General features: G+C 46.7%; 1 protein-coding gene across 1 annotated transcript in view; it reads left to right on the top strand.

Moving 5' to 3' along the window:
• TAF13 (TATA-box binding protein associated factor 13) overlaps positions 1 to 26,200 on the top strand; it is a 53,139-nt gene that overhangs the window by 16,796 nt on the left and 10,143 nt on the right. Inside the window, exon 2 of the mRNA XM_078656635.1 lies at positions 23,637 to 23,715. Coding sequence (XP_078512761.1) covers positions 23,637 to 23,715 — 79 coding nt within the window. The remainder of the gene's footprint in view (positions 1 to 23,636; positions 23,716 to 26,200) is intronic.

The raw sequence follows: 26,200 nt of genomic DNA, 5'->3' as shown, positions 1-26,200 counted from the left end.
TACTTGAACCTTCCACGTGGTCCTAGCTTCTGTTCCCTTTACCACAGTTGGGTCAAGCCCCTGCAGGTTTACACAAAACCGATAAAATAAGCACACTTGAGTCGGTCAATCAAATCAGAGGCTACAGATTTTTTAAACTTAAATGATAGAGTGCTAGATAAACAACGGACTCCCTGCGCCAGTGAGCGAGATAAATCTGAGAAAATAAAAACATTTGCCTTCAGAAGCACATTTCCTGGTAGCATGTTCCAGTAGTTTACATACACACAAAGCTTTAATTGCCTAATTACGTTTCCAGTTTGTATACATTCCATCACCCCTGCTCTCTACTGTGTGCAAGTTTTCATTCATGTTTTTTTCCAGATCGTTTTTACATCACTTCCTTTGTGTATGCTTAATAGTGTGAGACTCCGTCCCAGGTCTATGGACCCAGCCAGTGCAATGTTAACGTGATTCTCTGTTGCTCTCTCAGCCTCTCGCTGTGTCTGCCGCCAGGAATTCTCGCATCCTATTTGCCGAAAGCTCCTGCTGGTTTGGTGCAGCCGCATGTGAAGCAAAAGTGCGCCCTGGTCCTGCCCTGTGCAAAAACTCCCCACACATCCACAACGCATCCCCATGGTCTGACCGTGAACCCTCACAACCTCAGACTGAGCCAGCTTACCACAGCAGTCAGTGCCTGTGAACAGAGGCTTGCAGCGCATCACTGAGCATGGATCAGCATATTTCACAAATCATTGCACCAATAGCACTTATGTAAAAATCGCGGCATTTTTACAAAAGTGCAGATTTCGCTGGCACTTTTGTAATAATCGTGGCATTTTTACAAATCACAAAACCCTGGAGGGTCTGAATGTTTGTTTTAGTATCCCAGACATCCACAGTACAAACCGGCCCATCAGACCATAAAACAGGCCCACAAACAGCCAAAAAACCAGAGCACATGCTGACCTATCTGACCAGTCAGTCGGCAAAGCCTAATTCCCGTATAGGCCTGGCAGACCCTGTATAGTTATGCAGGTTAATGATATTTGGGCTGGGCAGCAACAGAGGTTTTTGAGCTGGTTCCTGGTTGGTTTAGGGCTGGTCCTCTCCTGGCTGTGGGCTGCTTCTCTGTAGATGTTCACATTTTTTAAAATTAGCTTCACTAAAGGTAAAAATGTTTTTCCTTTCACCTTCTGTGATGTATCTTCCCCCATCATCTCAGTCATAACTAACGCGCACAACCGTACAACTCCCTCTCTGTTAAATAATAAAAAAAATACAAACATATATACAATCATAGCTATTAAATGAGTCTTTGTGGGAGGAGCCAAGATGGCCACTTGAGCATCGGCTCCGCCGACCACTTCATCCTGACTTACCATCCGGCACATTACCCTGACCACCGTCCCCGCCACCAGGTGGGGGACCAGCACCTGAGCCACCAGGTGAAATGTTGGAAGATTTGGACGCACCGGTGACCTAATACCGTTGTCTGGGAAATTTGGGCCTTTGGGATACGCCCCCGGGACCATGCGTGTGGCACTGCCCGCTCTGGAGTTCGACAACAACGGCGAGTGGGACCGGAAGTGCTCGGGGACACCCGATCCTCGGAAGTCGTATCACATCCACGGGACCCCGGGGCCCCCTCTCAGTCTGGTTCACACGGGGCCGCCCTGTCTGGACAGGAGCACCAGCAATCGGCTGGCTTTTGATTGACTTTGTGGCAGATTGACTCGGCTCTGTCCAGCGAAGTTGGTGTCTGGACGGTGGCTGAGAATGGCGGCGAGAGGGGACCCTGAAAAGCCACCACCGAAAACATCGCGGACTACCAGACTAGTGCAGTCCCATAAATTGGAAAAGTACAGTTTCTCCAAAGGTTCACCGGGGGACGAGAAGCATGCACAAGTGAGCGGCCAGGAGGGTGATCCATTCGGAGAGGATCCGACGCTGAAAGATCTAATGGCAGCGATCACCGGGATTTAGTCATCTCTCGGCAGGATGGACTCCAAATTAGACACGGTGACCATCGAGGTGGGCCTCATCCGTGCGGACCTCGCCAAAACTACGGAGAAGGTCAAGTCACTGGAGGTCAAAACATCAAGCCTCACGGATGATGTGTCCGAACTCCAGCGAGAGGTGAGGGACCTGAAGGTGTCTAGGGCTCAATTTGACCGTAAGCTGGATGAGTATGAGGGGCGAGCGAGGTGCAACAACGTCCGTATCCTGGGTGTACCGAAAAGGTCGGAGGGGCAGGCCCGGATCTTTTTGTGGAGGATCTTATCCTGAAACACCTGAAACCAAAGGGTCTCAGTAACTTTTTCACGGTGGAAAGAGACCACAGAGTTCCCGGGGGTCGCCCGAAGGAGGGGGCGCTCCCCCGCCCCATGACTGCATGAATACTGAACTTTCGGGATCGGGACGCCATCTTACAGGCTGCTAGATCATCCGGTCCTCTGGCATTCGAGAATGCCTCCTTGCACTTTTTCCCTGACTTTACCCAAGCAGTCCAAAAACAACGGCAGGGTTTTATGGCTATCAAGCGCCGGCTGCGGGTCTCCGAAATCAAGTACTCTATGCTGTTCCCAGCCCACCTTCGGATAGAGCGCAACGGAAAATGTTGGTTCTTTGATCATCCTGAGGCCGCTGCGGACTGGCTGGACAGAACTCAGGTGTCGGACCCGGAGAGAGACTCCCAGGTGGACCACGAGGAGAAATGACTTTATCTCTGAACTGGTCGACTTGACTTTGTTGGTGGGGGTGCTGGTTTGATCGGGGCGATCTTTTTTCCCTATCGATCTTTAGCCTTTTTTGTTTTTTTTTTCCTTTTGGGAAGATATTTTGATAGGGTTTGTATGCGGGTGGGGGTTGTGGAGGTCGGCGGCCTGTTGGAAGGTCCTCCTCCGTCTTCTACGTTTAGATCATAGTCCTAGGGAGACAGGCACACTGCGAGTTGGGGATGTGCACAAGTTGCATGCAGGGGTGCAGGGTGGGGGGTCGGCAGGTTGGGTTTGGTTTTTTTTTTGTTTGATTGTTTTTGTTGTGTTTATGACCATTGTCTTCCTATGGGTGTCACGGACTGCTTCAGAATTCTCGGGGGATGAATATGACTTCCACTGGGTTGGGCATGGGTGTATCTGTCCTCAGCTGGATTGTGAATGGTTTGGGAGATAAGATTAAGCGCGCAATGGTGGGGCAGCTAATTAGATGGCGATCGCCAGATGTGGTTTTGCTACAGGAGACCCACCTCATGGGGAAGCGATGTAGGGGAGGGTATAAATTGGTGGCCCACGCCGGCTATACCTCCGGCTCTAGAGGGGTGGGGATCTTAGTTAAGAACTCCATCCCGCTCACCATCCAAGCTACCTGGTCCGATAACCGTGGCCGCTATGTGGGAATCTCGGGGCTCTGGGAGGGTAGGACTGTCACGTTCCTTTCAATTTATGTTCCCCCTACATTGCAGACGGACACCTTTAGTGACTTGACCAGGGTGTTTTTGTCGCTGCCTATTGGTATTATGGTGATTGGGGGGGACTTCAATGCAGTAATGGATGGCGAGTTGGACAGATCCCCCTCCCGTTTGCTGCTGCCCTCTCGTAGATGGCTGTCTGATTTTGTCTCTGCAACTGGTATGGTTGATGGGTGGAGACTCTGGCACCCTAGGGACCTGGAATATACACATGTGTCTGCGGCGCATCGCTCTTCCTCTAGGATTGACCACGTGTTTGTGCCAGCCCCACAGGTGGCGTTTGTTCAGGATGTGGGTCACCTGGCTAGGGGGGTGTCTGATCATTCACCGATCTGGTTTCGATTGAATGTCGGACAGAGTGATGTGGCCAGGATTGCCCCGATTAGTGCGTGGCAGCTAAATGACCCCACGACTAAAAAGGAGATAGTGTGTATCACGTATAGCTACTTCCGGGAGAACGCCAGGACGGTCGGTCCTGGTTGCTCCCTCTGGGAGGCCTACAAAACTGTTGTCAGGGGGGAGGCGCTCTCCCTAATCTCCGGGCAGAAAAAGAAGAGTAGGGCAGAAGTCGATAGAATTGAGGCGGAGCGACTGGTCCTGGAAAGGGAGGCCTCCATCGCGGAGAACCGGGGCTGACACATTGCTTCGGTCTCCTCAGAGATGAATATAAACAATTGGCGCGTGATAGGGCGAGAGTGCAGCATGCCGACACACAAAGCAGAATATATGAACACGGCGATAAGGCTGGAAAATTGATTGCTTGGTTGGAGAAGGGTGACTGGGGGTCTCGTCAGGTGCCGGAGCTGCTGATCGCGGGCTCGGGTGTCACGACGGACCCCCAGGTTATAGTGGATGAGTTTGCTCGGTATTACGAGGAGGTCTACACCTCGACAAGCCTGTACACAGTGGAGGAAAACGCGGAGGTCATCCGAGACATTCCAATGCCTGTTTTGTCAGTCGAGCACAGGGAGTTCCTGGATTCTGCAATCACGAACGATGAGGTCGCGATGGCGATCCGGGGGGTCCACTCCGGGAAAGCCTTGGGTCCGAACGGTATCCCTGTAGAACTCTATAAATTGCATGCAGATCGTCTGGCCCCGTTCCTAAAAGACATGTACCTCGAGAGTAGAGAGGCCGGTATTATTCCTTACGACCCACGCATTGCTAATATCATTGTAATATATAAAGATGGCAAGCCCCGGATGGAGTGCTCCTCCTATCGCCCAATTTCTCTCCTAAACGCAGAGCCTAAGATTCTGGCTAAGTTACTTGCTAACCGGCTAGTGAAAACTGTCTCAGAACTGATACACCCTGATCAGTCCGGTTTCATGCCGCGTCGTAACACTGTTCTCAATCTTAAATCGCCTCCATGGGGTGGTGGCGTGGGCCTCCCGCATACTTGAGCCGGCAGTGCTTCTGTCTCTCGACGCCACAATGGCGTTCGACAGGGTTGAATGGTTTTACCTGTTTGCGGTGTTGGAGAAGCTAGGGTTCGGACCGGAATTTATACGGTGGATCCGTCTTCTTTATTCTGCTCCGTTGGCCCGAGTTGTGGTGAACAATCATAAGTCCCGCGATTTCCAGTTAGGAAGGGGCACCCGCCAGGGATGTCCCTTATCGCCACTCTTGTTTGCCTTGGCCCTGGAGCCGCTCGCGGCTTGGGTGCGATTGGATAGATCTATAAAAGGGTTGCGGTGGACCCCGGAATGGGAGGACAAAAACTCGCTTTATGCGGATGATATTCTCATGTATTTGACCTCCCCCCGACAGTCCCTGATGGTTTTTCTAGACATCTTGGCGATCTATGGTAGGTATTCGGGCTTCGCCATTAACTGGACGAAGTCTGTCTTCTTTGTGTTGAGCGGGGATCCCCCTAGAGTGCCAGCGAATTGTCCGGTAAGAGTGGAGTTGATTGGTTTCCGCTACCTCGGTATCCACGTCTCTAAAGACCCGAAGGTGCGTTTCGACTTTAACCTGGGACCACCTCTGGCCCGGCTCCACCGTGATATCGCCAAATGGAAAGGGTTGCTGCTCTCCCTGTTGGGCCGGCCGGTGTCAAAATGATGGCGCTACCCCGGTTTCTGTACGCTTTGCAGAACTCCCTCTATCCAGTGCCCCCTTCTTATTTTAATGAGATTGAATCATTGCAAAGTCAACTTCACTGGGCTGGGAAGCCACGGATTGCACTGCCTAAACTGATGTTACCCTGGTATGATGGGGGGATCGGATTGCCCAATGTTAGGAAGTACTACTGGGCTTCCCAATTAGCTCCTATCAATCACGCGGTCTATGGCTCTCCGGTTGACCCCGGGTTTGCCATGGATCGCGGCCAGTTGCCAGGGGGTGAGTATATTAGGGTCTTGTATGCTAGGCGGGGTAGGTTCTCCCTGCTGGGTCCGACGTCTGTTTCGGTGCGGGTCTGGCATGCGGCTAACCGTGCGCTCAACTGTGAGGGCAAGATAACCATGGCCACCCCGCTATGGAATTCGAAGGCTCTGGGTAGTCTGTGGAAGTCGAAGGGTTTTGACCGCTGGGATCTGATCGGCATCTCGCAGGTCTGAGACATGTGGGGTAAGAATGGGATATTGACTTTTGAGGAATTGCAAGCCAGACATCAATTGAATGAGAGTGAGCGGTTTCGATATCTACAGATCAGGCACGCCCTGGTGACAGCTCTCCCTCACGAAGTGAAACCCCTGGTGGCCTCTCCGCTGGAAGATCAAATCTTGGACGGGTACCTCCCCACCAAAGCGATCTCTCTGGTTTATAAGAAATTGATCAACCATACCAAGGACCCACTGGTGCGGACCAAGGAACAATGGATTGCGGATGGCCTGGTCTTGGATGAGGAAGACTGGGGGGAGGCTGTGGCGTCCCCCAGGGAAGTGGCGATTTCCATGAGGCTTCGTTTAGTACAGCTCAGGATCCTTCACTGGTCCTACACCACGGGTCCAGGGTTGTGCCGTATGGGGCTCACCTCCAATTCAGACTGTCGTAGGGGTTGCAGTATGGTATGCCTGGTACATTTATGCATATTCTATGGGAGTGCCCGGAGATCCACAACTACTGGATCAAGATTCATGAGAGAATGAGTGAGGTATGAGGAGTGCAGATTGTACGTGAGGCACGTCGTTGCATACTTAATGTGTGGGAGCCTTCCGACCTCCCGACCCATGGTAAAGTATGGGTCACTCTTGCATGTATGGTTGCAAAACGAAACATAGCACAACTTTGGGGAGCCGGCCGGGCTCCTCAGCTTGGGAAGTGGATGGAGGACCTGGATTGGTGTATGTTTCGGGAGAGGGCGGAATATGTGGCCAGAGGGCGACCCCGTAAATGGGTGAAGATATGGGAAGTTTGGAATGCTTACAGGGGGGATATATGTACACCGCCAGACTTAGACCCCGTTCTGGGAGAATCGGATGCACCTTGAACCCACTTCCTACACTCCTTTTTTGATTCTTTAATGTTGGAACCTACATTCTCCGATAGTGATTGGCGATACCTACGGCACGATGGTCGTTTTGTTTGTGTTTGTTGATTATGTTTAATAAAAATATATATATTTTTTTTAAATTAGTCTTTGTGGCGTCCTGATCACACATCCTGATTGTGATGCATCTCCCCCCGTCATCTCAGTCATAACTAACTTGCAAGATATCTGGGCTGGGCAGCAACAGAGGATTTGAAGCTGGTTCCTGGTTGGTTTAGGGCTGGTCCTCTCTTAGCTGTGGGCTGCTTCTCTGTAGATGTTCACATTTTTTTTTTAATTACCTTCACTAAAGGTAAAAATGTTTGACATCAATACATGATGAGCAAGATGTTGGAAATGCAAGGACTCTCGCATAAGGGACTTTCCAGGATGCTGGGCAGTCACCATTGTCCTTTTCAGGTCACAACATGAAATGGCTCAGCATCGAAGCGAGCATCAGATTTTTGTCTTCTAGACTGATGCAAAAGCACTCGATCGCCTGTAGTGAAAGTAACGTCTGTTGCATGTCAGCACTTACCTGCATAGATCTTCATTTTCCTTTTACAATCCAAGTCTTTTGTATGGGTTTCTTCCTCAGTACTTGAGCTTCTATTGGTCTGTTGAAAAAACTTGGTTGTCATGGCTCTCCCGAACATCAAGGTAGCATGGCTTTCAGTTGAGGTAGAGTGAGGAGTCCAACGATAAGCTCGAAGAGTAGAATTCAATATAGTTTTAAGGTCAACCTTTTCCTATACAGCACGCTGAACAGCTTCTGATGAAACGTTTGACAAGGCCATTGTCCTAGGGGCAAAGAGGTGTGCACTTCTGTTGCTTCACATTAAGATGACCGAGAAAGTATCTGAATTCTCGACTGTGATTTTCGATGAAAGGCAGTTACAAAGATGACTGGCCTTTCAACTCTCATTGCGATGATGAAACCATTCTCTGTCTCGGAGAGCTCGTTTTGTTGCACTTATATCACGATGTTCTTCAAGCGCCACTTCAATTATCTGTTATCGCAGACTCTCCATAATAACAATTCTCAAACCTCACAGAATAAAGCCTTCCTGAGTAACGGACAGTTCATCTTCGACATTTTAAAACTTCTGGTATATCTCTGTCACTGGTAAGAGGTCGAGTGTACTGGTTCCAAGACTGATGCATCACCATCTTCTTTAGTTTTAACATGTCATTTCCTTGACTTGTGGCAGGAACAATTTGTTCTAAAAAAATGAAAGCTGGTGTGCTTGATCTCACAATGAAATTTATGTACGCTTGCTTCAGCTGTCTTGGAAAGGGTGCCAATGCACTGTAGAGGCGCTTGTAAGAAGTAGTCTGCAGGGTTTTGGTCTTTCCCTGGACAGTGCACGATTAAGTAGTTGTATTCTAGCAATAGTAGACCCCAGCGTTCAATGCGATGAGGCAATTTGGCCTTTGGATTGCCAAAGATGGTCAACAATGCTTGATGATCTATCATAAGTGTGAAACACTTTGACCAACGCCGCCACCGCCGAGAGTCACTTACCTGCAGGGAAGGTATCCAGTAGCTTCAGCCGCCACAGCCAAGAGTCAGGAAGGCACTTGACTCCGCGCCGCCGCTCCGGGGGACTACAGCACCCGGCAGGCCACGCGGCGGCGCGTCTAGGGTGACGCACACGCGCCTGAGAGCGCCAACGGCAAGGATAAAGCAGGGAGAAGCCCGGCAGAGCGGGGGAGACATTTGACCAACGCCGCCACCGCCGAGAGTCACTTACCTGCAGGGAAGGTATCCAGTAGCTTCAGCCGCCACCGCCAAGAGTCAGGAAGGCACTTGACTCCGCGCCGCCGCTCCGGGGGACTACAGCACCCGGCAGGCCACGCGGCGGCGTGTCTAGGGTGACGCACACGCGCCTGAGAGCGCCAACGGCAAGGATAAAGCAGGGAGAAGCCCGGCAGAGCGGGGGAGACATTTGACCAACGCCGCCACCGCCGAGAGTCACTTACCTGCAGGGAAGGTATCCAGTAGCTTCAGCCGCCACCGCCAAGAGTCAGGAAGGCACTTGACTCCGCGCCGCCGCTCCGGGGGACTGCAGCACCCGGCAGGCCACGCGGCGGCGCGTCTAGGGTGACGCACACGCGCCTGAGAGCGCCAACGGCAAGGATAAAGCAGGGAGAAGCCCGGCAGAGCGGGGGAGACATTTGACCAACGCCGCCACCGCCGAGAGTCACTTACCTGCAGGGAAGGTATCCAGTAGCTTCAGCCGCCACCGCCAAGAGTCAGGAAGGCACTTGACTCCGCGCCGCCGCTCCGGGGGACTACAGCACCCGGCAGGCCACGCGGCGGCGCGTCTAGGGTGGCGCACACGCGCCTGAGAGCGCCAACGGCAAGGATAAAGCAGGGAGAAGCCCGGCAGAGCGGGGGAGACATTTGACCACCGCCGAGAGTCACTTACCTGCAGGGAAGGTATCCAGTAGCTTCAGCCGCCACCGCCAAGAGTCAGGAAGGCACTTGACTCTGCGCCGCCGCTCCGGGGGACTACAGCACCCGGCAGGCCACGCGGCGGCGCTTCTAGGGTGACGCACACGCGCCTGAGAGCGCCAACGGCAAGGATAAAGCAGGGAGAAGCCCGGCAGAGCGGGGGAGACATTTGACCAACGCCGCCACCGCCGAGAGTCACTTACCTGCAGGGAAGGTATCCAGTAGCTTCAGCCGCCACCGCCAAGAGTCAGGAAGGCACTTGACTCTGCGCCGCCGCTCCGGGGGACTACAGCACCCGGCAGGCCACGCGGCGGCGCGTCTAGGGTGACGCACACGCGCCTGAGAGCGCCAACGGCAAGGATAAAGCAGGGAGAAGCCCCGCGTCGCGGGACGCCCGGGGCGAAGCCCGGGCAAAGGGCGGGCCCTCTACGGCAGGAAGAGGCTGGGCTGGGCCAGAAACGCTGCTGAATTTTTCGCTGCAGTTAATCCTCAAGTAAGACTTACTCTCCAGTTCCTTTTTTTTTTTTTCTGTTTAAACACTGGTCCTGTGCGCTGAGTGTACACTATGCCTAAGAAACCGGAGGAAGTTCAGACTAACACCATTAATAATTACTTGGTGCAAACTGTTAAGAAAATCAACGTGCAGAGAAGAGAATCCTTAGGACTGAGTCAATCCCCTGATATGAGATGTTTGTCACCCCCTACATCTACTTTGATTGATGACATTATCTTGCAAGAAGATCCCTGTGTGGAGATTTCCAGCGGGCCTATCTCCCAAGGCTTGATTGACATATCTATTAATGTTACTCCAGTACCTGAGGTTTTATTATATGAGGAGGCCGAGGGTAATATGGACATGGGCACTGAACTTGATATAGAAAAACAGTCTTGTGCATTATCGGATGAGCAGTCGCCCACAAGACACGGTCCTAGGCCACGAAGACTTTGTACCAAAAATCTCCCAAAGAGGGCAGGGCTTCGCTCAGGCGCTAAACGGAAGAGGGTTACTACCCCAAAAGCTAAACAACTGATTAGCGATGAGGATGATACACCAAAATTATCTCTTGAGGATGCTTTTTATGATAAAATTACAGATTTCCTCGAGACAAAAATTAATACCCTCATCAAACCCCTAATGTCCAAAATTGATAAGTTGCAAACAGAGGTCAAGAAGTTGAGTGGTCTTCACAATGCGGTTGCTGGTGGGATAGAAAATATAACCGCGCTAGTTACACATTTAAGCGATAATACAGGGGGAAATGCGGTTGGAGATGTCGTAACTGAAAATGTGTTAAATCATTTACCAAGGGATATATTATCATCTCAACTACCAACACTTGTTGCTGATAGAGAGGGTCCCTTGTCAGCGAACATTCCCATAGATATAACCCCCAAGGAAAATACTACCTCAGCACAAAGTCACTCATCAGACCCTCCACAATTTTTGGTAGAAGCCACACCTGTGGTCTTAGTCTTAGCAAACGTGCCCCCACTGGAAGAGGGAGCAGTGGAAAACCCTACCTCTCTTAGCAGCAAGGCCCTACACTGGCTGACCGGCAATACACGGTTTGCACCAGGGGGAAAGCGCCATCTGGCTAGCGTCAAGTCAGTAACCAGGGTCCCCTGGTTGGGAAACCGACCTAAAAAATTCAAAGGGGACTGCGTGGCAGTGAGTTTCTCTTCAAATGATGTCCTTCCCAATATTCTTGCTAATATCTTTCCTCCCCAACGCAGACGTGGCACTGTTGTTCCCCTGACTTTAAAGTTTTTTTATGGCGAACAGCAAAACGTCACTTATCCAAGAACCCCAGCCCTGGGGAGGGATAGCAACTGGGATTTGAATTTTAGATGGGATCAGGAATCAAGGCAAAATATAGCAGCTTACCACCGTTATCCAGCACAGTTTAACCCGGTCGCACAACCTCTTCAATTGTTCAATCGCTATGCTCCATTATCCTTTTTGGATCATAACGATTGACTCTCCCCAAGACAAGATAATAGAGGCGACGGCCTTCTGCCTGCTTCTAGTTTATTAGCACAGAGTTCCGCAGGAACTAGAGTTTGTAAAATTATGAGTTGGAACATCGCTGGCCTTAGAGCAAAATTAAATAATAAGCATTGGCTGGACATAATTAGTTCCTACGATGTTCTTGCTTTCCAAGAAACATGGGAAACATCAGACAGTTTGGTTCTGGATGGCTTTTCCCATTTTTTTGTTCCTGCAGACCCTAGTAAAGCAGGAAGGGCAAAGGGGGGCCTGGCTATATATATTTCACTAGATCTTAAAGGAAAGCCAAGACACATTAATTTTAACTCAACTAACTGTTTAGCGGTGGAATTAACTCTGCCAAACTCCTCTCCCATAGTATTAGTTAATTTTTATAATTCACCTGTCAGTCAAACTGTTAACGAGCATTTGGCAACTTTAGAGGAATTCCTGTCTACCCACAGTGAGAATAGTACATGTGGGTATGAGATGATCCTTATGGGAGATTTTAACATTCATCCCTGCCAAGAGGATTGCCACTTGGAACAAGAGGATCTCTTTTCTTATTCCTCCCCACCACATTTTGAACACACATCGCGTGGACAGACGTTGGAATTGATCTTAGCCACTTTTAATTTGTTTGAGTCGTCTTGTTGCCCTATAGGCCCGAGGGCACCGACATATGTAGGCAATAGCACGGGCACAATCATAGATTATGTTTTTTTATCGTCTAGTCTCTTACCCGAAGTTACTAATTACAAGGTAGAGACCACAGCTTTTAGTGATCACAATCCTGTGATTTTAGAGATTATATCTCAAGGAGTCTTGGGAAAAAGAAAGGTTGACACTTTATGTGCGACAAATTTAGTCTTAAAAGACCAGAATCGAAGATTAAAATGGGATCAAGTGACCCCTATTGCCTTCTTACAGGAAACCCTGACAAAGGTAGAGGGGGAGGTCGCAATTTGTCTGGATAATAAGAACCCTGGCCCTAACCTGATTGCGGCCTTTGATGTCATTTGCTGTCAGGTTAATTTAGACCTAACTGTAAAGATAAAGGCTGATAGGACCAGGGGCCCCAGATGGTTCGATTCAAACTGCTCTAAGGCTCACTCAATTCTCTTAAAGGCTTTAAAAAACAAACCAAGAGACAAAGCACAGATAGCTTTGTTGAGGAAGCAATATAATCAAGCTATCAGGCTTAGGAAATCTGAGATAAAAAATGATGCCTGGAGTGAATTATTATTGCCTGAAACACAACGAGATAGCGCTAAATTTTGGGCAATAATAAATCACCCATATTTTGCTGGAAAAGATAACCAGAGAGCAGATTGCATCATACCAGATGATCAATGGGTGATCCACTTTAGTAAAATCTATAGCCACCCTGACATCCTTTCAGATTGCGAGACGCTATCTTCGCAACCATCAATGACTACAATCTCTCCTTTCACCCCTGAGGAGGTTAGGAAAGCGATTGATGATACACTCTGCAAAAAGGCACCAGGGCCCGATGGGGTCCCTGCAGATTTTTTCAAAAGTGCCCCAGTATTTAGTACCAAGATCCTTACAAATATTTTTAATGTTACTAGGGACCTTATTTTTCCTGTTAGTTGGACAAAGTCTACCATAGTACCTATTTTTAAAAAAGGACAAAGGACAGACCCGGCCTGTTATAGGCCTATATCCCTTATAGATTCAAGCGTTAAAATCTTAGGTAGAGTCCTTTTAGGCAGACTGACCCAGCTGATAGAGGGGAATGGCATTTTATCAAACGTACAATATGGTTTCAGAGCTAAAAGGGGCACCTTAGATCAATGCTTAAACCTGGAACTAATTCTAAATAAATATGTAGTTGCCAAGGGGGGCTCTCTGTACATGGCCTTTATGGATCTCTCTTCAGCTTTTGACCTGGTCAACAGGGGTAAGCTGTGGAGGATCCTCTTGGCCGTGGGCATTGACCCCCCCTTGGTCAATTACTTATCAGAATTACATAGAGAGCTTAAGACATCGGTCAGAGTGACCAGGGAAGGAAGATGCACTTGCCATTTCAACTCAGAGAGGGGGGTTAGGCAAGGATGTATCCTTGCCCCCCTCCTCTTCACTCTTTATATAAACGATCTGGAGAAAGTTATGGCTGCATCTCACATTGACATTCCACGTGCAGGTGAGACAAAGTTACCTGTCCTCCTTTACGCGGACGATGCAGTCCTATTAGCACGTTCTGGAGTGGCTTTAAATAACCTCCTCTCATCCTTTGGAGATTTCATGACCTCGTTGGACATGAAAACTAACACAGAGAAATCCCATGTGGTGATTGCAGGAGCAGCAGGTAGGAAAAGAAAGACTAAAACTTTTTATTGTACAGGGAAAGAGGTTAGGAGAGTCTCATCTTTTCCATAGTTAGGTGTGACCTTTGATGAAAAGGGCACTTGGGGGCCCCCAGCACTCCGTTAAAAGCAACGCTGTCGCTAGAGCGGCCGCAGGGTTGCTCGGTTTTGCTAAGAAATTAGGTGCCCGCCCCATGGAAAGCATCATCAAAGTCTACAAGGCAAAATGCGTGTCCATTGCCCTGTACGGCTCTGCCATTTGGGGGTACGCTAGCCATGATAAAATTCAGAAAGTAGAAAATAAATTCTTGAGATCTCTGCTTTCAGTCCCCCAATCGACACCTACTTATATATTGCACGCAGAGCTAGGTTTGGGCTACATAACGGACTCTTTAAAATTAGCCCCTGTTATTGGATGGATGAAAACCTGGCTCAATCAGGAGCTCACATTATCTTAAAAGATTGTTTAGCCCTGGATAGAGCCTTAGATATTCCGTGGATTAAATTTGTACAAACACAGTTGACTCTTGCCGGTCGTCCGGAGCTTTTTTCTTCCCCAGACCTAATAACTCAAGATGATCTCAAAATTGTAAAAAATACCTTGACTGAGTTATATGTCTTGGAGAGGGAAGCTACAGAGTTAAGTAAACCCACGGTAAGGAAACATTGTATGCTGAAATCTGGCCCAGGAATAGAACCATACCTCTTCCTGGTAACTAAACCATACCATCGTTTCCTTTTAACGCGATTCCGTCTTGACCTGATCCATCTTATTTTAGGTAATTATAAAACCTGGAGTAGACCTGGTGATACCGATCCATGCGATTGTGACCACTTTTCCATTCAGGACACAACACACCTCATTATGTTCTGTGAACATTATATTGATATTAGGAAAAAATATCTGTTCCCAATCCTGCGTAATCAAGGTTTTATTCAGGTTAAACCAGCCCTGATATTTTTGCAACTCCTTCCCAATGATAAAGTAGCTTTTCACGTGGCTAGCTTTTTAGTTGCTGGTGCACGGATAAATAAGAATCGCACTAGAGCTAGGCACCTTACTGATCACTGAATAATGTCTTCTATTTTAAAGTTTAAAATGTTTTCTTTGTCTCCCGGAGGGTCCCTCTTTTTAATATTTTTTTAACATTTTTAATATATTTCGTGTGTATATTGTGATTTTAAAATGGTTTTTTAATACATATCTTTTTAAACATGTTGATTATGTAAATTTTGTATGTTTCTGTGCTGATGAATTGCTATGTACTTATGCTCGTTCTTTTATGATTTTTAATAATCGAATAAAGATAATTTGACTGACTGACTGACTGACATAAGTGTGAAAGGCTTTCCATATAAAAAGAAGTGGAAATGTTAATGAGCCCACACCACTGCTAAACTTTCTTAGGTTGTGAATAAGTACGTTCAATTTGGGACAAACGTCTGCCTTCATATGCCACAATGTCTTTGAGCATTTGGGTGTCTGCTGTGCAAGTATTGCCCCTAACCTGACTGGGCTAGCGTTAAGAACAACCTCTGTATGACGCTTTGGATCAAAGTATGCCATTTCAGTAGCATTCTTAATAGCTTGTTTGATTTTCTTAAAGCCTTGCTCGCATTCATGTGACCAATGACATGAAGCATTCGTTTTCGTCAAGTCTTTTAAGCAGAGTACTTACGGTGGCAAAGTTTTGCATATATCTAGAACAGTAGTTGGTAAGGAATGAACGTAACATGGAAACATCTTGTGGGGGACTGGCAGTTGTCAATGCCTGCACTTTAGCTGGATCGGGACCCATACACCCATCAGGAAAGATATGGCCAAATTATTTTACCTTTTTCTTATGGAACTCACATTTCTCAGCATTCAAAGTTAAACCTGCATCAGCGAGCGGATGACACACTTGCATCAGAGCTTTATCGTGCTTCTTCTGTGTAGCTCTGAACACCAATATGCCATTACTATAATTGAAAGCTTTCATGACCGGCTGTATGATATGTCGAATGACATCTTGTCTCTGCAGCTTATGTCACACCAAAATGAGTCTTTTATACAGAACAAATCAATGTGCAGAAAAGGTTGTAATGTACCTGCAATTCTCCTCCAGTTCCAACTGCTGATACCCTTTATTCAGATCAAGACGAGAGAAGACCTTCGCGCCATTCAGTTGTTATCATGTCGCTCTCTTTCAGTTGCCTTGTACACTTGACGCATATCTACACAACTGCATACAGCTCCCCCTCTGTCTTTTTGGGTACCACAACTATGGGAGAAACCCATGGCGTTCGACCAGTGAAATGCTCATTGATATCACGCTTGAGTAAGGATTCAAGTTAATTTTCAACAGCTTCCTGTAGATGAAAAGCAATTTGTCTGTGTTTTTGAGCAATCAGACAAATGTCCTGATTAATATGTAATTGTACTTTCCTAGTCTTGAGTTTTCTTAACCCACGAAACAACGAAGCAAACTGATATGCTATTTCGTGTGAGCATTCATGTTGTAGTTCACTGATATCAGTCTCATATCAGCTGCTGTGCTGAAATGGAGTAAACAGGCATTTGACGCAGTTCCTTGAAGTTCATAAATGGGCGCTTGTACTTTTGTGTTCTTGTGTATAATCGTTGCTACAAATGAACCCTGACTTTCATGTTCATGACCTGACTCACTCTGGGCACTTCCGGCCTTCATGTCAGCAGCTTGTCGATCAGCATGCTCTTCAGCTCTGACAGCTACAAGAACTCGCGACAGACTACGAGTTTCTCTCAGCATCCGTTGTCTGAATGAATCTGACAGGCATCCGTCAATAACTTTAAGGCGCATAGCTTCCTCATCATTAAATTAATTGAACTTTCATTGTTTGATGTCCGTATCCAGTCTTTCAACAAATTCATCAATGGTTTCACCAACTTTGTCTTTACAAACTGAAAATTTACCTTTCGTAATCTACATTTGGCATTGGGTTGAACTTAAGATTCAAGGCTGCTTTTCAGTTCCCAGTATGTAATTTCTTCAGCTCGCAGCATTTTCTTTGACTTCTTTTACACCTTCAACAGCCAGACTCTTGAGATATTTGATCATCTTCTTATCTGCTTCTTCTATTGCATTAATGAAATCATCAGATGTCTCTATCCAAGCTGTCCATCTGTTTCCAATGGTTTGCATTTTGCGATATCAAATGGAAAGTAGTGTTCTTTTCGACGCTGCTTGGTGATCTTGTTTATGCAAACCATCTCAGAGGCCTTGGAATGTGCTGGTCTCTGGGTCATCTTTGATAGTTACGGGCAACATGACCTTATTCTTGGTCTCCATTGGAGCCCTTCACTTTTCTGGAGATCTTTGGAGTTGTTCTGAGCCACCACCCGGCAGCGTTGGTGGTATACCGCTTCATGTATGGATGGCTCCGTAAGAACAACCCGGGCACCTCCTCTTGGGCCATTCCATCCAATGCTGTGGTATGATGACTCTACTCAGTTCTGGTAAGCAGATGACTGTTTCTTGTATTTGAATTGCTTGGCTTTTTATGCTTTTCGTGTACTGTGACACCTGGTTGAAATCTGCCTCGCAGCACCTCTGATTGCATCATTAGCTTGCAATTTGTCGCTATTTGCTGCTCTTTCAAAACTTGGTTAAATCCGCCTTTTAGGTTATCTCTCCTTATGATGTATACCTTTTAGGTTGCATAGTAGTGCAATATCTGTTTATGGCCTTCCCAGCAGATTCTTGGCCAACAATATGATGACTTCTCATGAAGCTTTCGTTATCTTCAAATGCTTTACACTGGCTGAAGTTGCGCTTTGACTCCACATACGCCAAACGTTGATTCTGCACTTCAGTTCAGGCTCATGTGGCACGCATGAGTAATTTGCTGGACCATGGCAAACTGTTTTGGAGAGCACTGTCAATCACAGGGTTGCTTATCCCCTATCTCGCCCCCATTTTTGTCCTCAAAAGCCTGTGTACCCACAAATAACTACGCCACACACGGAGCTTAGTATTACACGTCTCTATTTGTCTGCATGTAACCGCAAACTCAACATTTTAAACCTGCATTCACTTCACCATGCTATAACACTTGCATCACAGTTCTGCAGAGTCAATCGGGAGCCAAAAGGGTTCGGTCATTGCGAACTCGCACAGTACTGCAATGTCCACAGTGTGCAGAGCTGCAAGAGAGACATCCCACAGAGCTGTTTGAAGTATCCCAGTCCTGAAGCATCCCAGTTCGCCTGTTTAGATCTCGCCTAGGCAGCGCATCTTCAAGACATGCTATATCTACTCTGTGTGCTTTGAGCACGCCCATCGCTTTTCATTAATTACTGTTACTGCCCTTGGTAAATGTGTGCTTTTCTTTGGTGAATCTGTTTTATTAGTCCCTCCTTTTGATATTTTGGTCCCTCGCATGGAACCTGCCCCTGTTACATGTGGTCTTACTCTGTTATTTGTGTTATTTTGTGGTGACTAGTTTTTTTGTTTTTTTCGTCAGCCCATGTTTTAGGATTTTAGCTAATTGTTTGTTACGCTCACGGTGTGGGAACTCTTCATGTATCGCAGTTGCGCTGCTGTTTTCTCACCCATTTAGCAGTCATATGAAGCTCGTGAGGTAAGAAATCGGGGCCTGCAGACCTTGTGGTGAGGTGTGTGCCTGTACAGGAATATGGTAGAGGATTGCACGTGGAAGCGATTGCACCCATTGTGAAGCTTCTTGTGGTAGGATGCACAAAATGACGGCAAAGAGTGCGTCAGCCTCCCGCACTATGAACCGCCTGCTACTTGTGTGAAGAACAAAGAATGGGTAGCGACATTTAGAGAGGGTGATGCATTACCTGCCAACTGCATGAGAAATTCAGTGGATTGCTCATATTGGGCTTGTGCAAATGTATTAGTACTTACTTGAGGCATCCCTGTCTGAGATCAGAATCGCCGCTGTGTAACCTGCCGGTAAAGAGGGCATTCTACCAATAGCACTGTTAATTATTCACTTTACTCCTCCCTCTGCATAATAGGGAGAGCTCATTGTAACCTGGTGTTGTTTTGGAAAGAGGGCTTAAGAAACCTTCCAGACAGATTACTGTGCTTTTACATTCACATTTTAGCTGCTGTTTTCCTCTCATGGCACTGCCTCCAATGAAGACCCATGGTTCACCTCTTGATAATCAGAGCATCCTGTTAACATGCCCGTCTGCCAGGATCCTGCACGAAGTACTGCTTGTACACCATTGTTGAGACTGTCTGTTCCTTAAAGAAGTTGTTAGCAGAGTGATTTCTTGCTAGCCAAGAAAGGTGCGAGGAACTGTCCTGGGAACCCTCCCTCACCGATAGTATTACTCTCCAGTTGCCATTTTGTTCCATCTGAGAAGGCAATCTTTGACAGTGCAGTTTATAGGCCAGAACTCTTGATGCTAGTGAATAACCCTGGAACAGCGCTACAGTGTTTAATACATTCTCACAAAGAAGAGAACAAGGGCCGCTGTTTATTATGTTATGCACATTTGTAGAGCACTTTATTACCCGGGCTGGTATCATTCCGTTTAGCAGGTGTTAGTCTAGGCAACAAACACACAAAAGGTGATGAGTATGCTTTAATAAGTCTAAGCAAATCGCTCGAGGTAGTATTCTAACCCATCTTTCTTTTACCTACCAGGCCACCTCAGATTAGATCCAGCCATATGCAAACCACTCTTGACCCTGCAAAACCAGGTCCTTTCTGAACCAGAATTCAAGTAACCCAAAGCCGGTTTCACTCTGATTGGAGCTTTTCAGTTGGGTTTAGCTTGGTTCCAGTAGCACAGTGAGGAAGAGACCCACATCTGGGTATGCCCTTGGAATATTGGATTGTTACATAAAATGCACAAAAGGTGATGGGAGGGTGCTTGCAGTAAGTCTAACCTTGCACAATCGCTTGGTGTAGCATTCCAACCCATTATTCTTTTGCGGACCATGCCACCTCAGATTAGACCTAGCCATATGCAAATCAGTCTTCACCCTGCTCCAATAGGAACAATCTACCCTGAACTGCCAAGTCCCCTCTGAACCGGAACACAAACAACCCATGCCAGTTTCACCCTGATTGGGGCTCTTCAATCGCATGTAGCTTGGTTCCAGTAGCCAAACTGTGAGCCTAGTGGGACTACCCAAAAGCCAGTATTTCAGCTTCTTGCAAAAGTCAACAAGTGAGGCAGAGTCTCTTATTAACATTGGAATAGGGTCTAATGCTAGGTTTTGGCTTCTAACCACTCTGATGCATGTGGCAGCCTACAGGCACCTCTTACAATAGTTTGAAATGGGCCGTTTGTCAGTTGCTGATTAGAATGACATCTGTGGTAGCATAAAAGGAAGGAGGTGAGCGAGAAGCTGGTGGTGTACGTGGGGCTGCTGGCATACTTTTCATGTCTTTATTACTGAATACACCATTTCAATTAAGTTAATTTAATTATTTGTGTAACTCGTTTCTCAATGATAACCCGGGCAATACTTGTATTCAGGGTCATCAACAATGAAAACCCTGAGCAGTGCCAGTCTTGAATATGGGTGTTTGTCTTAGCTCTCTGAAGTCTTATGGTGCAAGGTTCTTCCACAGATGACCAAAAGAAAGAACATCAGAAAATAGAATGCCTGCTGTCCATAAACCTATGTGCTTGAAAATCATTTATTTGTTACTTTAAAACCCACTTTTGTGTGTAGGGTCCAACATTTTTTCTAACAGTGTGCTATGAAATACATTGGTTATTACCTGGGAATGAGGTTGCAATATTATTTATTTTAACAACACGTGTTTATGATGTCCCTTTTTTAGGTTTCGCAAGCACTTGAACTGTGCTTGTGAAATCTATTGTAGTTAATATAAATCTTAAATGGGACTTGCATCCCACCCCCTTGCTTTTCATTGGTTCCAGTGCTTGTCATTTACTTTTCCTCCTCTTCTATTGGCTGTAGAGTTCTATTTCCTGTTGTTACTCCGTGTGCTACTCTGATCAGTTTCCCGTCGCCGAAGTACTGGTTCTATGCGCTTTTCTGGAACTTTTTAAAGGTTTTTTTACCTTTTTTAACTTCTTTTGAAAGTGCTGGTATTTCAGTTCGGAGGCTTAATTAGTTTGTCAACATTTTTCGCCATCTGATCTGGTGTGTATAATCTGCTTTCTATTTCAATTGCGCTGTACATTTTTCTTCTTAAGCAAGGCTTTGAACGCATTGTTTTCCAAGCCTCACTTTCAGCCCTGCCTCTGGTCAAACATAACGTATTGCAGCCTACGAAATTCTCTTCGACAAACAAATTAAGAACAAAGTTACCGAGGCTCGCTCTCTAGTCATTGTCAGACTGTCACTGACTCTCGAGTATTTATCTTGTGTATATTTTTAGAGCATGGTGACACTGCTGAGCCTGTTACAGCTCAGTCTGCTCTCCTCTGCCTCAGACTGCACTGGACGGTGCCGTGGCGGCGAGCTGGCTGGACTGCAGCAGTAGCGAGACAGTACTTCGGCACGGTGCTGTTGTCACAATAGTCCTTACTCTGTTTCCACGGTCGTGGCTGTAGGTGATGTGAAGCTGGAAGAGCGGTTTCCTAGTGACAGCCCCTAGTTACTGTTATGCCACGGATCCTGCATGTTCACCTATCGGGATAGCCTGTATCAGCTGTGAGGCCCTCTCCAGAGCTTCAGCAGCAGCCCAGACAGACTTGTCAAGGCGAGCAGAGGTAGTAAGGACCGCAGTGCACTAAAAGCAGCAGCAGATGGTCACCAGGAGCGCTGGCAGCTCATCAGCCACAACAGTGCCACCTACATCCCACCTGTGCTCATGCCCAGGTAAGCGAGGGGCCTCTACTTATAGCCGCCACATAGACTAGCCAGTGACAGTCAGCTCTCTGAAGGGTTGGTCTATGCTTTGTAGAAATGTAAACACATAACACATACCGCCTCATGCTGTTATCGGGCTGTGATTATTGTAGTGGCTACAGCTCTGCTCATCTTCATGCTGTCTCTCGACTGACCAGATTCCCATGGCTGCTCAAGAGGCTGGAGTACTTCGGTACAGATCAAGCTCTGAGAGTCGGATGACTGAATGATCGGGTACTGACCTGCTGCGCCTGGCTGCAGCTGATTGTACTAAGCCTAGAAGCCTCACTACGGCATCCAAATGCGTTTATCTCGACGAATGGAGCACAGGCCCATTTGGGGGGGTACTAACGTATCTGGCGTCACATTGATTTGTGTCTCGCACAAAGCCTTAGTTTTCATTTTGTACGTTCCGTGGCACAGACCATTGCTTTTACTTTTGCTATAGGTACCATGGCACTCCAACCTCCACAAATATTCAAATCAAGCTCCCTAATAAGTTAACTTGGACAATGTTGAGGAAACAGTCCTCCGCGTACACACTCCTCTAATACGCAGTTTTAGTGTTCTCTGCAGATCCGTTTTTAGATCGAGTCTGGGCAGCCATGCTCTGCTCTGCGAGGCATGCTTTATTCAAGTATTGAGTTGAAGCTCGACCCACTCTCCACCCAGATTTTTAATTGGCTTGTGTCATTGTCCTTTGTAAATGCTGGCTTCTGATTCGTTATTAGGCTTGTTAGTCCCTCCTTAGTACCGCCTTGTCTTCATTTGTAACCGCACGAGGACTGGCCCTTTACTTCTGTTGTTACACTGTTTGACTTAATTAGTCTATAAGCACTATTTTCTTTAATGAGTTTCTCCTACTGCAGGCACGACATGGTTTCCTGCAACATTCAGTGCACCATGTGCAATTTCACTTTCCAAGAAGTCAGGGACAATGGCGGCCGCTTCTTTAAAATGCAATAGGTGTCGCGTTTAAAAGAGTTTCAGCTATTGGAATTGTAAATGACAATGCCTTTTATTTATGTGTTAATTCTCAAAACAGATTCATAAAAGGCATGGTCATTTACAATGCCAATAGCTTACACTCTTGCAAATGCAAGACCTATTGCATTGCAAATGCTTGTTATTTTCAGCATTTATTATTATTCGAGGCTTGGAACACATCGTGCTCCAAGCCTCACTTTCAGCCCTAAGCCCCGCCCTCCACAAAAGCCACAAATTGTGTTTTTCATTGTCCGTGTTCAGTGGCACAGACCATTGCTTTTATGTTCGCTACAGGTAAGATGCCTTTTGCAGTTTTGCACTACTTTTTATACCGTTTGCATTACAATTGTGCTTGACTTCAGAACCAGCTATTCTTTTGAACATGCTGTCTGATTAAATGGATGAGCAGATGGAGCGTGGAGTAGAGCATGGGTCAAGAAAATCTTTTGTTAGGTCTCTTTTCAGAGGGGGAGAGTTGGCTCTCAGAGGCCCCTCATACACAAGCAGGCCCTCACTGCTCATGAAAGCACATTAGACTTTTCTTTAATTAAATGCATCATTGCCTTCTGAATGGATCAATGCTTTGTTGTAGTGTAAAGCGATCACCACTTGTGTGTTCATGCTAATTACCCATTGTGTAGCGCTTTTTATTAATAACAGAAGAAACCAATTCATTACTTAAGCAATTTTTTTTTAGGTTTTTTTAATGTCACACGGAATAAAAAAATATAAAGTCCACATAATTTAGAGCACTGAAAGTTATCTAAAAATTCATGTTTTCTATTAATTTTAATGGGTAATACGCATTTGATCGAAAAATTGAGCACCAGAAATTAGACTATTTTACAAATGTTTTCATTTTTTCCTTTTCCCAGCATATGCAGTGTAAGCTTAAAAGTAAAAATGCTGCTGTCAAAAGGTTGAAGACCTATGTTTGCAGTGAACATTCAGAAACCAGGGCACTGCTTTTCAGGTGCTGTGCACATGTAATTGGGGAAAAAATGTAATGGGCACTTTCAAGAACCTCCCATATGACATACTTTCACTTGTATGTTCCTGTATTATGTGTAGATCATCTCAGTTAAAACTTTAATCTCAATTTCTTTCTCTGCATTGTGTTAGTTCGATGACGACAACGAAGACACAGGCGGAGGCACCGATGGCGGTCAGGGGCGAAGGAAGAGACTCTTCTCCAAAGAATGTATGTTTTAGTAGCCATGGCCACTACATTTTCTTTTTTGATGATTTCCTGTCTGCTTTCTCTGGCTTTGTGGTTTTCCAACCTTTCGAGAGTGTGATATTGCAACCTTTTCATGTCACATTTTGTTAGGAGTACATGTTTAACTGAATCGTCAGTCACTTTAGCACTCTGCGTTGTCCTGGTAGGGGTATGCAACTCCTCCTGTTTTCTGACTGCATTTACACTTTGTACTCAACACTTGCCAACCCTTCCAGGACCAGTAGGTTTCGGTTGTTAAACCTTATGCTCAACTCTGGTTAGCTGTGGCTCTGAACAGTCAGGCTTACACAAAGGAACTATTTTTAGGCATTTAATAAACAGCACCCAAACAATTGAAGAACAAATTCATGAGACACCAGAAATCTGACACCAATTTATAAAAATAGACTGTATTTGTATGCATTTTTAGACACCATAACGAAACAGATCCACCGGAGGGTTCTGCAAATACAGCAATTACAGTATGCACTTTTTCACTTAACTGCGAACAAGCAGTGGCAAAGTCAATTAGTTTGACCCTTAAAAACTTTTCGAGAAAAACTTGGGGAAGTATCACTATATTGCTTTGAGTTACTTTTGGCAACCAACTCTGTCAGGTGGACCAGCAAGGTCCTCAGAAAAAGTGAACTCCTTGTGATAGCAGTCTTCAGTTAGTTCAAGGCACATTCCTTTGCTATAGGTTCCTATGGCAGTGGCCCTGATGCAAAGGATACAGTTTACTGAAGATGCTTGAGAATGCTGTGGACGTGATGCAGTCGACGGAGTTCTTCCTGCAGCTATGCTTCGGTCCACGAACTTAGTGAGGTGGTCCTGGCTACTTGGGTTGATGCCCTTTGAAGTCCTCTTATCCCTGTAGAAGTCCAGTCGCCACTGGGCTACCCGTCACTCTGTATCACGGTGACAGCGGACCTGGACCTGGCCAATGCCATCCCTCCTAATTATAACATCTTTAGGAGGGATAGAACATTGGGCAGAGGAGGTGGAGTAGCTCTTATTGTGAAAAAGAGTATTTCCTGTTCTACCTTTCCGGTGGAGAACATCCAGGGATGTGAAGCCCTTGGCTTCACCTTACATCTCTCCCCTCTACAGGCTTGTACTGGGATACTTTTGTATAGAACCCCCGGATCAACGGGACCTTTCTTTGATGAATTGCAAGTAGCTCTTTCAGTCCTTGTCTTAGGTCTGATCATTGCATTCTTCTTGGAGATCTTAATGTCCATATGGACAATAGTTGTGATCCCGACGCTACAAAACTTATTGATATCACGGCTCCGTTAGGGTTATCTCCGTTTGTGAAAGGTCCAACACATAACAAAGGCCATACCTTAGATCAGGTATTCTCAACGAGACCTATCTCTGTTTGTGCTATACAGCCAGTACTCTGGTCGGATCATTTTTTAATCTCCTTCTCTCTGCCTGTCACTGCCCTTATTCGGGAGAGAGAAGTTGAGATCACGCGGGCATCACGCCCGTTCCATCTGCTCTCCGGGGACATGTTATCTGAGGCTCTCATCACCTTTCCTTGCCCCCTTCTGGGAAGTTTGGAGGAGAATCTTGTCCTCCTCCAAAAATGGCTTTTAGCCAGATTTGAGACTTTAATCCCCGCAAAGAGACCTAAATTAGGAGAGCGCAGAGCGTCGGCCCCATGGTTTTCTCCTCTGTTGAGGACACAACGACAGGAGTGTAAAAGGGCTGAGAGGGCCTGGAGGCGGGCTTATGATCCAATCGAGAAATTGAAATTTCGAGCAGCAATAAAAGCCTATCATCAGTCAATCTGGGATGAAAAAAGGGCCTATTTTGAACATCGTATCGATGAGGCTGATAATGTCTGCAAAGAAATTTTTAAAGTGGTTCAGGATTTTGCTACTCCTGCTGTCTGTACCCCTAGACACACTCATACGGACTCTTGGATACAACAACTAGCCATCTTTTTTGTTAGTAAGATCACAGCTATCCAGGCCTCTCTCTCCAGCGCTCAATCGGATTTGAGCCTTTTAACGCCACCATGTTCTGTGGAAGGTCATGGTCCTTTCCTCTCCGAATTCCCTCACATGGATCTTAGTACATCCTTGGAGCTTTTGTCAGGCTTGAAATCCGGCTCTCCTTTAGATCCATGTCCGGCCAAATACTTGGGGAAAGTGGCATCCGCCATTAACATCTTGGTGAACCCCCTGTTGAATACATCCTTGTCTACAGGGGTGGTGCCTCAGGCTTGGAAGCGTGCCATGATTCTACCTCTGCTCAAGAAACCCACCTTGGACCCCCTCATCCATGCCAATTACAGGCCAATCTCCCTTCTCCCTGCTCTGGCGAAAGTGGCCGAGCGACACGTGCACAGGACAATTTCCAGTTTCATCGAAGGAAACTACCTGTTGCACGCCTCGCAGTCCGGTTTCCGCGCTAATTTTAGCACGGAGTCGGCTCTGCTTGAGGTCACCGATGCCAT

This window comes from Lissotriton helveticus, chromosome 8 (assembly GCF_964261635.1).
Source record: "Lissotriton helveticus chromosome 8, aLisHel1.1, whole genome shotgun sequence".
Taxonomy (NCBI): domain Eukaryota; kingdom Metazoa; phylum Chordata; class Amphibia; order Caudata; family Salamandridae; genus Lissotriton; species Lissotriton helveticus.
Note: the sequence above shows the minus strand (reverse complement) of the source record. Positions and strands in the feature narration are given on the sequence as shown.